The following is a 13861-nucleotide window of genomic DNA, read 5'->3' as shown; positions in this document are numbered from 1 at the left end:
GGCTTGTAACTACTTTGCATTGATAATCGGTAAGATAAGAAGAGGTATTTCGAGATATGTACTGAGTTATATAATTTAAAAAATTTCTGAAAATATCGCGGAGAGACCGCTGCAAGAGACATTACAGGGACAACACATCTGCGTCATTCTTTGAACTGCGTAGGCAATCATAAATTATCGATATCGCCAGCTTTATCAGTCATTATGACTATAACCTACTTGTCTGAGGTATTCTCAATATGCCTTGCGTGATTTATAGCACCCTCAGTGTATTTCCCTTTTGCGACACCATAATACAGGAGTTCATGCCTCTCATGACGCTAAGATGGCTCAGATGGACGCACGGGGCGTTTCCTTGTACTTTCGCTGGGCATTTACCAAACGAATTGTGCTGTAAAACTTATACCTCACAATACCAAGGTGGGCAGGGATTAGGGTACGTTATGCCCGTCTATATTGTAATCTAGTCAGTTCATTTATATTTTAAAATATCGAAAAAGTATGTGTTGTTGTTAATGAATTCTATCATATTTAATATATCTTTTAAATATTTCAGTTCAGTTAACGTAAAAGTTTAAGTAACAGTAGTAGATTTCACTCTCTTCAGTGAAACTCGTAGTCAGTATATCCAAGTTATGGGCCATACTTACTCATCAGTACCTCTTTAAAAATTACGTTTAGAGTAAAATACAACACTGAAAGAAATGTGCATTTCTTATATTGCTTGTGTTGGTTATGACGTCAGTAGTATACATTTTCGAAGGTACTTTGATATTGATAACAATCTCTTAAACGGTATTTTCACCTTTTGGACCCTAATTACACATAATTACCTCTTCAAAAGCGTGTAGTTACCATAATTTTAATTTTTTAGCAACGGCACGAAGTACTACCTTCCCCCACCCACTACCTCCTCCTCTGCTCCCCACCCCCCCTTGGTAATGGAAGTTAACTAAAATTACTCGATATTGTTAGGGCGGAGTTGTTTTGGATCTTTGTGTTCTCCGTAAATTTACTTGAGACATTGCAGATCATGTTTGCTCATACTTGCAAAGGAAATTGTGGAATGACGCTGTTATATACGGTAAAGTCTGGTCCACTAGCTGATGCAACACTTGCGCTGTAACTATATCAAGCTCTATTGCTTCTTTCTTTTTTTGAATTTTATTACTGCCCAGGCCTATGTGCTTCTGGCCAAATCGAATCAGAACATCATTATTCACATGCTGCTGGAGTAGTTCAGAGCGAAGATACTGTCATGTCTTCCGGCAACAGAGTCCTAATGTCTTCTGGTCCATCGTCGTCATACCTCTAGATCATCTCAAGGACGATATAACAGTAGGTATCGAATCGTGTTTGTTGAAAGTTTGTATGTGAAACAGTAGATGTCTGCTACCATTTGGTTCTTCAAATGAAGCTCGCATTTTTCTGCTCTTGTTAGGTGTAACAGTTCTTTATATTGTCATTTGACTGTTCGATAGAAACTCAGCCTTGTCATTCTGTTTCCCCTGAGGTTCTATGGTAGTGCCTTATCACCTGCTGTGCTGTCTATGGGGTGAAACATCAGGGAATTTTAAAAACCTTTGGCTACCTGATAAATATAGGGATCGCCTTAATGTGCGCCGTCTGCAACATTTATATAAACTTGTTGCCTGTGGCGTGAACATCAGTACCGATTTTATGCAGTGGCTGTACATTGAATGCTCCGTTTAAATTTTCACAATTCGCTTTACGTAAATTGTATACTCGCTTGGGCTGTTTATTAGCATCTGAGACACTAACTGCATCTCTTATTCTAAACTAATTGAGATTATGGCCGGACCTTCCACACTCCACTGCTGTCTCTGCATTTTTAGTTTGCAAGGCTGATATTTATATTTGGTTCTCCATTTTCGAAAGGCAGAGGGTTGAGAGGCCTGTTCAAGACATGAAGGCCGAGTGTGCAGATGTCAAAACATTTACCAACTTTCGGTCGACACTGTTCTGCCTGTGGCTCGTACAAGTATAGAGTGTGCCGTGCGAGGAGAAATGGCTGCTGAGTATCGCCGTGTTCCAGAGTCATCCACAATGGAACCCACCCAGGAGGTTATGGAGACCACAGCCGTGGACCTGGGCGCCCTTCTGGACGCAGGGGACGGCGCAGTCGTCACACTGGTGGCGGGCGGCACCCGTCTCGTGGCGCACAGGGCCGTGTTGGCCGATAGAAGTCCCGTGTTTGGCGGCATGTTTCGCCACGACACACTGGAAGCCAACACCGGCGAGGTCGCAGTCCCGGACGTGGAGGGCCCGGTGCTCCGCCAGCTGGTCGCCTACCTCTACACCCTCCAGGCCCCTCAGCTGCCCAGCCTGGCCCCCCAGATGCTGGCAGCCGCTGATAAATACGGCTTGTCGGCCCTGAAGGCTCGGTGCGAGCAGCACGTGGCCGCTCAGCTGTCCGTCGAGACTGCGGCGGCCGCAGCTGTTCTGGCGATCAGGCACTCCTGCACCAGCCTCAGGCAGGCCGCCGTTAACTTCATAAAGGCCAACGCCGTCCAGGTTATGACCACACAGGGCTGGGCTGACGCAGTGCGCACTCAGCCTGAAGACATTGTTACACTGGGTCAGCTGCTCGCAGATCCTCCAGCAGAAACAAGGTAAGCATCTAACGAGACACTTATCTGTGTTGCACATTTCTGTGTGTTCTTGTATTTCCGAGCTAACCATTATACTTAGTGTAAGAGTATTTTAGAGCATAGACACACCTTACAGGAAAAAATCACAACACCAAAAACTAATTAATGTAGAGCAATGAAATTTTGGGAACACATTTGTCTAGGTAACATACGTAACTGATTAAGATGACAGGTTAATGTAAGCGCCAGATTTTCCATTGCAAATGTGACATGCTGGCTAGTTAATAAGCAGTGTAACCACCAAAATGTTGAATGCAAGCATGCTAACGTTAATGCATTGTGTTGTGCAATTACCAGATGTCAATTTGTGTGATGGAGTACGTTGCCTGGTGCACTTGGTCGTCCATACGGGAACAGATAGTGCTGTTTGTGGATGACACAGGAGTTGTCATCCAATGATGACCCGTAAGTGCCCAATTGGAGGTGGATACGGCGATTGAGACTTATCAAGGCAACATGTCTACATTCTGTAGAGCATACTGTATTACATCGGCTGTTACTGGCCGTGCGCTATCCTGTTGGAAAACACCTCCTGGAACGCTGTTCATGAATAGCAGCACAACAGGTCGAAGCACCAGACTGACGCGCATTTGCAGTCAGGGTGCATGGGATAATGATGAGAGTCCTCCTGCTCTCATAGCAAATTGCATCCATGATCATAACTCCGGTTGTAGGTCCAATGCGCCTAGCATGCAGACAGGTTGGTTTCAGGCCCTCAATTGACCTCCTAACCAACTTCCGGCCAACACAGGCACCGAGGCAGAACCAGCTTCCATCCAAAAACGCCACAGACTTCCAGCCTGCTCTCTAATGAGCTCTTGCTTCACCCCACTGATATCGCAAATGATGGTGGTTTGGAGTCAGTGGAATGCATGCTACAAGGCGTCTGGCTCAGAGCTGTCCTTGATATAAACGATATCTAACTTTTTCGTTACGTGCCAACTGCTGCTCAAGTTGTTTGTTGTAGATGCAGTTCTATAATGGCATCTTTGTCCCAGTCACCTCGCTCCATCCAATCTCGAAGGTAACTAAATCTCACGGTTACTAGAGCACGTATTTAAAGCAAACCTGGTTTTCATCCTAATAGTGACGCTACTAGCACCACTGGTATTGGACTGGGCCGACATCTGAATAGTCATAATATTTCAGATGTAGAAACACGCCTACCAGCTTTCGTTTATGTCGCACAACTCCTTCAGTGTAGGTGATCAGTAATGTCCATTTTCTTTTCCTAAACTTCATATATTAGCTTCATTTAATACTATAACTGATCTGCATTTACTAACAGGTATGCTAGCTAATGAAAATCAAGGAAAAGACAAATTTGACATAGCTTTATAAATTGCTTTGACCTGATCTGCAATCATCAGTTCTATTAAATTCAATGTATGGAACAACCAGGCATTTAGATTCCGGCACCAAGGCTCTAAATAAAATGTACACTCACTGTGGACAGAACAGGAACCGATGTAGTGGTGGATACAACTATGTGCTGCTCAAGACACAAGCAGACACTGATGTTTACAGTTTGCAACCAGGTCATGAAAGTGTGCAGGTCTTTTTCTGTGTCCTGCACAAGGTCACTGTTACCCTGTTGATGCAAAAAAGAGTCTTTATTTTTGTTGTCTGGTTCTGCTGCTGCCAACAAGGGGGTACATATAGATAGTGTTATGCTACATATAGGGAAGCTGAAGATAAGGAACAAGTCTGTCACCCAATACTAGCACTCTGTACTCTGTAGCAGGCTGTGGCACGCCTCAAGTAGGCCAGCAACGTTGTTATCACTTCTGATGTTACCACACAGTAAGTGTTAAACTTTGGCATAGATGTAGTAAAGCAAATGGTAAGAGTAACCACTGCTCCCACATCAGTACTACAGATTTGCATGTTGTTTATCTCTCAATAGCTTTCTTGCTAGATGTATGTAATACAACCATAGTTTCCGCAACAAAGTTCCCTCACTTTCCCCAGTCGATGCACTTGAGTTAGGTATAAGTTGTAAGCAGTATTCTAGGTCCTAAGAAGTGTGTGGTTCCCATTCAAAGCACGAAAAGACTACTCCAGTAAAGAAGTTTACATAAGCAGATGTGGTGGAGGGCTTACTCCCTCTATATTCTGAACCCTCCTCACACTACAAAAAGCCAGTCCTAAGACCAAAACAGCAGAATCAGGGCCTTTATTCACGTTTCCTTCCAGCTTCTGTGAAGTTGTTCCTCAGGATACATGCAGTAGCTAAGTACACTCCCGTCTATTACACACACTGGGAGGAGGTTCAAGTCATCAAAATACTGTGGCTGCTTCTTTGAGGAGCAGTCAGTAAATCTCTGCTCGATTGTCCCAGTGTTGCTCGAATTTCTCAATTGTGTTACTGAAGGTCATACAGGGTGGCGCACGAAATGTGTTACCAATTGTTTCAAAAATGGTTCAAATGGCTCTGAGCACTATGGGACTTAACATCTGAGGTCATCAGTCCCCTAGAACTTAGAACTACTTAAACCTAACTAAGGACATCACACACATCCATGCCCGAGGCAGGATTCGAACCTGCAGCCGTAGCAGTCGCGGGGTTCCGGACTGAAGCGCCTAGAACCGCACGGCCACTGCGGCCGGCTACCAATTGTTTCTTTCACAATTTACGACGCACATTAGATAAGCCCGCTGGGATCTCTACAGCAGTACCAGCAGAGCTTGGAAAAACAAATGAGTTTCGAAATGACGCGTAATTTACGATTCTGCCGCTAGGAGACTAGTAAGCAGCAGTGGCTGACAATGGAAGACTGACGACACAGCAACGATCAGCAATTGTGTTACTTTTTCACGAAACGAAAAGCCTTGCTGTGACTGAGAAGAGTTTCCGACAACATTTTAACACACGATGGGTCCCTTGCAAGAAGACCATCCACAGGTTGTACGATAAATTTGTACAGGAAGGAACAGTATTGGAAGCGACGCGACCTCGGCCGAAGCCTGTTGTTCCCCGGAGAGTATTGAAGCGGTACGAGTTGCTGTACAGAGAAGTCCCAGGAAATCGTGTAGAAAGGCAGCAGTGCAACTGGGAATATCCAGACGCTCCGTTCAACGCATTCTTAAAAGTGACCTCCATATGTACCCATACAAGATGACCTGTGCACAGGAGTTCACTGAAGAACACAAGCAGCAGAGACTACCGTTTGCTCCGTGGGCAGTGGATAGGGATGAAACTCTCAACAACGTGTGGTTTGCAGACGAGGGGCCTTTTCATTTAGACGGTGTGGTTAACAAACAAAATGTACGCTTTTGGGCCGCTGAAAACCCACAAGTGCTTCATGAACGACAACATTATGCTCCGAGGATAACAGCGTGGGCACCAATTTCCAGTCACGGACTTACTGGACCCTTTTTCTTTGAAGAAACAGTGAACAGCGAGTTTTATTGGAGTATGCTTCGCAATAGCTTCATTCCACAGCTTCTCGCTACTGCCTTGCCCTTCAACACGCAGTGGTTCATGCAAGATGGAGTAAGGCCACATACTGCAAACTCTGTTGGAGTTTCTACACTAGCATTTCGACACGTGGATTATTTCAGTCAGGCTTCCAGGTCTCTTCAATGACAGAATTGCCTCCCCCCCCCCCCCCCCCCCCCCCCATGTGACTTTTTTCTTTGGGGGCACCTAAAGGAAATAATTTTCCCGAAACATCCACGTGATTTAATGGAGCTCAGAAGACTTATTCTTCAAGCTTGCAGTGAAATTACGGAAGACATGTGACGTAGGGTAATCACTAACTTCAGTGTTCGTTTGAAGGATGTTAGGAAACGAAATGGTGGACATATTAACGATGTGCTGAGTTAGAACTAATCTCCATGGACGGCTCTTCATTGTAGTATATGTTCCTTTCAGATTGTATTGACAATAAAGTTTATATTCAAAAACAAAATGGTAACACAGTTCGTGCACCACCCTGTATGATGGATTCTTCTGTGTTTCCTGCGACTATAATCTTCTCTATGTAATCTGTTGTTCTTACTGATCTATCTCCAAACAAATTCAACAGTGAAGAAATGTTCAGATCCAGATATTATTTGTTATATACCGTCTAATATTACATATACCTGAGCCATGCGTAGCTCGTCTTCGTGCCATCTCTTATTTAACATCCTGGTTTTGCCGTACTGCCACCTCGTTATGTTAGTTGCAGTTACTTGTGTCACTGAGTTGCTGCTTTGCCTGCCCGTCAGCGGCAGCAGCAGCGCTTATCGATATAAACCCTGGCATATTATCTTTGCTGACTGCCATTAGTTCCCGATTGTCGTGTGTTCGGAGTTAGTTCACATCTGCCAGTGAGTTGGGTGAGGCTAGCAGTGTAGTTCGGACCTGGCAGTGTTAGAGTTTGCACACGGCACAAGTTCAGTCGGGGCAAGGCAGCAGTGAGGTCCAGACCCCCATGACTTGCCCGACGGTTGCCGACACACATGATTGTAGTGGGGATGACTTTGGTTGGTTGTCGGTATATCGTCTTGCTAGACAACGCCTATTTGGCCAGTGATCGCTTGTGGGTTGGCTGTGTGTACTGACTCGTGATTCGTCCTTGTTATTGTGCAGTCACTGCCGTTAGCGTTGCCTTGTTCTTCGTGCAAGTGCTCGTGAAACTGTGTGTAGTTTGTGTGATTTTGACGGACAAGTTATTTTAATGTTGTCGGCATACTGGCTCTGAGAGGAGTCGGTCGTTTTGGACGGAGCAGCGAGGAATTCTCAGCGGGCTGTAGTTTGGCCGGGGCCCGCTGGCGGTCTCTACGCGGTGTCGGAGAGTGTGGCGCTGCTCCCATTGCTACGAGGTCCGTGGCTCTCCGACCCTGGACACGAAGGTTGAGTTTTGATTTAACCTACCAGCAAGTCAAGACTGTTCACGTTGTGTCGCTTGGAGTTCGTTGTCGGTTTCCTGTGAGCAACAACGTGGTTTTCAAGTTGGAAAATTCTAGCCACCCTCCGGTGGAGTTTCACTGTATTTGGTTATCTCAATTGAAGTGCACCAGTGGAATCTTCTGCCTTGTGGCCGTTAACGTTCTGCCCTGGGCGTTGACGTAATAGTTTCTTCATCGTCTTGTTGCTGTCCAGCATGGTGTGTAGTTTGACAGCTCCGTGTATATATAATTGATTGTGGGCGCTAGTACCTTCTACATAGTTCCGTTGCACTCCCTATTGTGCCCTGGTCGGATGAAATGGAAGTTATCTTGTCGCTGTGTCCTGTTACTGTCAGTCAGGTGGGTTGTCGTCGGATGGTGAATATTTGGCCCCACTGCCTGTCTCACCTAAGCAAGCGTTAGCGTTTGCATTACAGGCCGATTATATAATATCTGGGTTCCCTCGAGGAGACTACCTTCTTATTTAAATTTGTTCTTGTTACTTATATGGCTTCTAGCCGGTTTTGTGTTTTAAATTACAGTTGTTTTACTCTTAAGGCCTTAAGCCTGGTTTAAAGTACTGTTTGACGTAAACCCTTTGACATTTTAAAATAATTCAGAATTTTTAAGTCTTCAGCTTTCAGCCGATTTGAATTAACTAGTTTACTTCAACTGATTGAATTTTTATGTCTTAGGCCTACAGCTGGCTTGAATTTCATTTGTTTGTTCTTAAGGCCTTCAGCCTAAATTAAAGAACTGTTTCGTGTAAGGAATTTGGGTTGTTTTATGTTTTGGAGTTTTAAGTGTTTGTCCTTCAGCCGATTTAAATTTAACTTGTTCACTTGAGCCTGACTAAAGAACTGTTTTAAGATAAGACTTGCCTTTTAAATTTCTGATTATGCTTGTGTTGTAAGTTATTGGCCTTCAGCCATTTTTCAATTAAAGTGGCTTTCAACCGGCAATTAAGTCCCAAAGATTAAAGCTGTGTGTTTAAAAAACTTTTTTGGGCTCTTGTAATGTTTGATGAAATAATAAGTTGTATGTTAGAGTGTAGCTGACAGCCTCTTCACAGGTTAAACTACCTGTCCTGTCCTGTGGGATTAGCAGAGCATAGCACTCCCTACAAACCTAGGTCCACGTAATTCTCAAAAATTTACTTTTCTTTACTTTCAGATATGTATAATTATTTATGCCATAGTTAATGAGCTGCTTAATAAACTGTAACTCTTGTATTTGATATGTTGCCTAAGCAGCTTTACTGGTTTACAAAACTCAACTGAATGAGAAATATCTCAGTCTCAAACTCACCTGTTCAATATAGCCTAACATGAATATAAATTTTAAAAATTATCCTAACACTAACTCATTAGCTTTAAATCTAGTTCTGTTTGTGTTATTCAAAGTAAAGTTTGGAAATAGTCTTGATAACTGAAATAGGATCCATGTTGTACTTCCTAACCAAAACCTTCTTTATTGAATTGGGTCTCATGCACTCCTGCATCTAATTTGTCCACTTGCTTATGATGACATCTATTTCCTACCCAACTTCCTAGTTATAAAATTTGCAATTCTCCAGTGGGCTTCATGATGTGTCAATGGTGAATTAATTTCAGTGTTTTAGACCAAATAATGAAAACTAACGAACGTTAACTCTGCTTCATTCATAGACGAATTATTATAGCTAGTAGTAGTAGTAGTATATTTTTAGGTTGGTTTGTAACTCAAAATATATGTGCCAAGAGTAAGTCATTAATGCTTATTTTCCCCTGGACAGCAGTAGCTCGGGTGTCTCAGTGGCCACAAAACAAGCAATCCATACCTATAGGCATAGTCCATTTAGTGGTGTAGTTACGATAGTGCAAATATGCAAAAAACAAGTCATAAGGTTTGTGATGTGTTAGTTTAAAGACTGTTAATTTGAGGCAGAGAAAAAACAACCAGTACACTGGTGTGTGTACATAGTATGGTACAACACAACATTATATATGTACAGGGCTATTACAAATGATTGAAGCGATTTCATAAATTCACCGTAGCTCCATTCATTGACATATGGTCACGGCACACTACAGATACGTAGAAAAACTCATAAAGTTTTGTTCGGCTGAAGCCGCACTTCAGGTTTCTGCCGTCAGAGCGCTCGAGAGCGCAGTGAGACAATATGGCGACAGGAGCCGAGAAAGCGTATGTCGTGCTTGAAATGCACTCACATCAGTCAGTCATAACAGTGCAACGACACTTCAGGACGAAGTTCAACAAAGATCCACCATATTCTAACTCCATTCGGCGATGGTATGCGCAGTTTAAAGCTTCTGGATGCCTCTGTAAGGGGAAATCAACGGGTCGGCCTGCAATGAGCGAAGAAACGCTTGAACGCGTGCAGGCAAGTTTCACGCGTAGCCCGCGGAAAATTGGCTCATGCCAGAACTGGACACCGACAGCGCCGACTTCATCTTTCAACAGGATGGTGCTCCACCGCACTTCCATCATGATATTCGGCATTTCTTAAACAGGAGATTGGAAAACCGATGGATCGGTCGTGGTGGAGATCATGATCAGCAATTCATGTCATGGCCTCCACGCTCTCCCGACTTAACCCCATGCGATTACTTTCTGTAGGGTTATGTGAAAGATTCAGTGTTTAAACCTCGTTTACCAAGAAACGTGCAAGAACTGCGAGCTCGCATCAACGATGCTTTCGAACTCATTGGTGGGGACATGCTGCGCCGAGTGTGGGAAGAACTTGACTATCGGCTTGATGTCTGCCAAATCACTAAATGGGCACATATCGAACATTTGTGAATGCCTAAAAAAACTTTTTGAGTTTTTGTATATGTGTGCAAAGCATTGTGAAAATATCTCAAATAATAAAGTTATTGTAGAGCTGTGAAATCGCTTCAATCACTTGTAATAACCCTGTATACTCTGCCTGTGTGTGTGGACTCAAGTTTCATTTTGAAACAGGAATCGCCCATTCTTATTGCATATATGGAATCAACGCCAAAAATATGTATAGTAAAAAAAACCATTGTTTTCCATACATCGTAATAGCCAAATATGAAGTGTTCCAGCATGTGCAATTAAGAATTGACATATTTCATTCCACATTTCATTGAGGACGTAAATGTAAACTTTAGTGTCTTAAAGGTCAATATTTGTGTTCGAAATTTATTTTAGAGCTGCATATTTTTCTGTACACCGCAATGTGGTTAGCCGTTTCTATGTCTGGCTATAAACTGTGTAGCGTGATCCAGGGACAACGACTAGGATATACTAGTTTTCTGTGTTCCAATCAGGATGCTTCATTTCAGTGAGTCTCCTTGCCTCTCACCACTGGGGTGCTCGATTTTGGTGAGTATCCATGGCATGTGCGCCTGTCATGGACATTTTATCTTAGTACAGTGGTTGTGGTTTGTATTCTGCTGGTAGCCATGTAGTGGTTAGTGCGAGAGTTACGTCAGTTGCATGGAAACACAGACCAAAATGACTCATCTTAATAGCGGGATTCCAGGGTGGCGACTGAAATCAAGCTTTCCCATAGTTTGGTGAATCACCGCAGTCTACCCCACAGGAAATTTAAAACTATATTACCATACAGGTAGCTTATTTGTCAGATATGTCAATGTCTAGCCATATCATTTGTTTTGTACAAGCACATTTGTAACGATGTTCTAACGAGTGAACATTAATATCAATCATTACAAAACAAAACATAGAATCAAATACATCGATTCTTGAGTGAAAAAGCAGGCGCACTTGATATTTGTTGATTACACGAATGGGAAACAATGGTTTGGTAAATTCTGTGCACTTAATTGACTTGAATTTCCTTCGCAAGTCTGTTCGAAAGCTGCTGCCCGCCTTGGTATCATGTGAGCGTCCTACAGCCTGGTCCGTAACACATGAGCTACCAGAAACACTTCATTAAAACAATACCACAATAAGTACATTCAAAAGATATTGCTGTTGCAATTTTCGTGTGATTCTTGTTGTGTATTCTATTTTCGTATTACTCTAGCAAAACTGAAGTCTTTGTATCTACGTTTCATTTGTACTCTCTTTTGTTGTTTGTTATGGTAAGCTACAGGTCCGAGGAACTCAGGAGAAGCAGTGTGTAAACTGGTTAGATAGAGGGTAAGGTAATCATCTTAGTAGACCTACTATTGTCATTGGCAGTATGTGTTCTGTTGTTTGTGTGAAGACGATCCCCCAGCAGCAATGTATGTAGTAAGCTGCCCTCTGGCCTCATAAGTGGACAGAGTTTACCACACCCTGCCTGTCTGTCTTCGCAGCACGCCGGCCTCTGCAGACGGCTGTCCGCGCCCCGGTAGTGGGCCCCAGGGAGACTGTGGCCACACCCCTGCCACTGCTGCGCCGCCCACGGCCAGCCGCACTGCTCCTCCGCCAGATGACTCTGCCGTCTCTCGCCTGCGGTGAGTTCCACCACTACACACTACACTCTGCGACTGTGGGGGGGGGGGGGGGGCATCAGCCAAGGGTTGGGTGCAAGGAAATTGAATAACACTGTAGTGCATATTTGGTAGCACAGAGGCTATAGTTATCAAGAGAAGTTATTCCTTTTATAAATTCTGGTGGCGAGTAGGCTTGGATGAAAGGGATTCCTTATATCCCTCTCTGGGTTCACAGTATGAGTTGTATTTAGTTTAGGACTCAAGATATCATTCACTGCAGTTATAAGGGAAAGATGTAGTCAAACAAAATCTTTTTCCATAGGTACTGAATATATTGATGCATTGGATGCAATTTCATCTTTCGGTGATGGCTCTCTGAGAATGAATCGTTTAGGAAATAGGTGAGACAGATTTATGCCAATAAATAATTTAGAATGCAATTCTTTGGTGATACTGAAACAGAAATGTTGAAGGAATCGCAAGCAGGAAAAAGCAAACAAAAATATAATGCAGCAGAATAAGGATATGGAGTGTTTAGATTTTGTATATGTAGGTGTAAGTGACTTTTCGGACACTACTGAGCCCTGAAAACTTAAGCCCTGCTGGGCTTGGAATGCGTGTCTTGCTCTCCTCGACACACGACCACGCCTGGCTCAAACTTCCATTCTCTCTTCTATAGTGTTGGTGAATAATTTCGTGCCCTTTGTCCATACGTTAATTAAAAACAACACATAAGAGCATGTTCTCCTTCACTACGTACAACAGTCTGCCAACACTGGAGCAACTTTTCGATCACGTGGATTTGAGGCAAATAACTCGTTGAGCAAAATTCCGAGCGCATGTTCATCCAGCAAACAAGTTCCTTCACGAGTTTTCCATAGAGAGCGCAGAAGGTGAAAATGGTGCATGGCATCAGGTGCATACGACAGTCTAGCAGATGTGTTCGGGCGTTATCGTGGAGCAGTATCACTTCACACAATCTTCCTGGCCGTTGTTCTCGGATTGCGTCTGCAAGACGTCTCAGTTGCTGGCAATAAATGTCAACAGTGGCGGTTACACCTCGGACAAGCAGTTCCAGTACACCAAACCAATAATGATACAGAATAGGAATGCCACCCCAGGGGGTCCACAACTCTTTCGTGGATACGTGCATAGCGAGCACGGGACCCCGAGCTAATGTGGCCCTCCTTCCTTTCAGGGCTGCATACCTTCCTTTTCCGCAACCTTCCCTATCCCCCATCTTCGCCCCCCCCCCTCCCCTCACCACTGGCTCTTTCCTTCACTTTCTCCCCCTCTGGGAGTATGGTTTGTGCCTACGTCTGGAGACGGACACTCTTAAATGTAACGCATTCTTCGCCTTCTGTGCTTGTATGTCTTCATCCTTCCTTTGTCCTTCTCTTTTCCTTACCTCTTCTCTTTACCCTTTTCTCCGCTGCGGCATTTGAGACCTCTCTTCTTCCCTTTCCCTTTCTTTGTTTTTCCCTTTCTCTTTCTTCCTCCCTGTGCGTGTCTGAAGGCCGACCCACGCATTTTCGTTCATAGCCGGTGACGGGGTAACGCGTAATTCCCTGCCCCGGGTAGACAGGTAGGACACGTACATACCCCCTGGTAATGGCCAGGCCCAGGGAGGGGTGATTACCCGAGCTCATACCTTCCGAAAGTGCCGATTGGTCCCGCCGTCCGTTTGTCGGGAGGTGTGAACAATCACCTAAGGCGGGAGTGCCCTCAGAGAGGGCCCCCACAGGGGAGGAGCGCGCCATCGGAGACGCCGGTAATCATGGGGGATTCTTCCGCAATTGTTTCCTCATCTTCCACTATGTCTGCTCACAAGCGTAAGTTCACTGAATCTCATCCACAGACAGTTCTTCCATCGTTGCCACAGTTCCTTGTTGTTTCTCG

At 44.2% G+C, this 13861-nt stretch overlaps 1 protein-coding gene across 1 annotated transcript in view; it reads left to right on the top strand.

Moving 5' to 3' along the window:
• LOC124545312 (ankyrin repeat domain-containing protein 17-like) overlaps positions 1-13861 on the top strand; it is a 94825-nt gene that overhangs the window by 59587 nt on the left and 21377 nt on the right. The window contains exons 2-3 of the mRNA XM_047124214.1: positions 2057-2633; positions 11843-11983. Of these exons, the coding sequence (XP_046980170.1) occupies positions 2068-2633; positions 11843-11983 (707 nt within the window). The 5' untranslated portion in view covers positions 2057-2067. The remainder of the gene's footprint in view (positions 1-2056; positions 2634-11842; positions 11984-13861) is intronic.

This window comes from Schistocerca americana, chromosome 8 (assembly GCF_021461395.2).
Source record: "Schistocerca americana isolate TAMUIC-IGC-003095 chromosome 8, iqSchAmer2.1, whole genome shotgun sequence".
Classification (NCBI taxonomy): Eukaryota; Metazoa; Arthropoda; class Insecta; order Orthoptera; family Acrididae; genus Schistocerca; species Schistocerca americana.
Note: the sequence above shows the minus strand (reverse complement) of the source record. Positions and strands in the feature narration are given on the sequence as shown.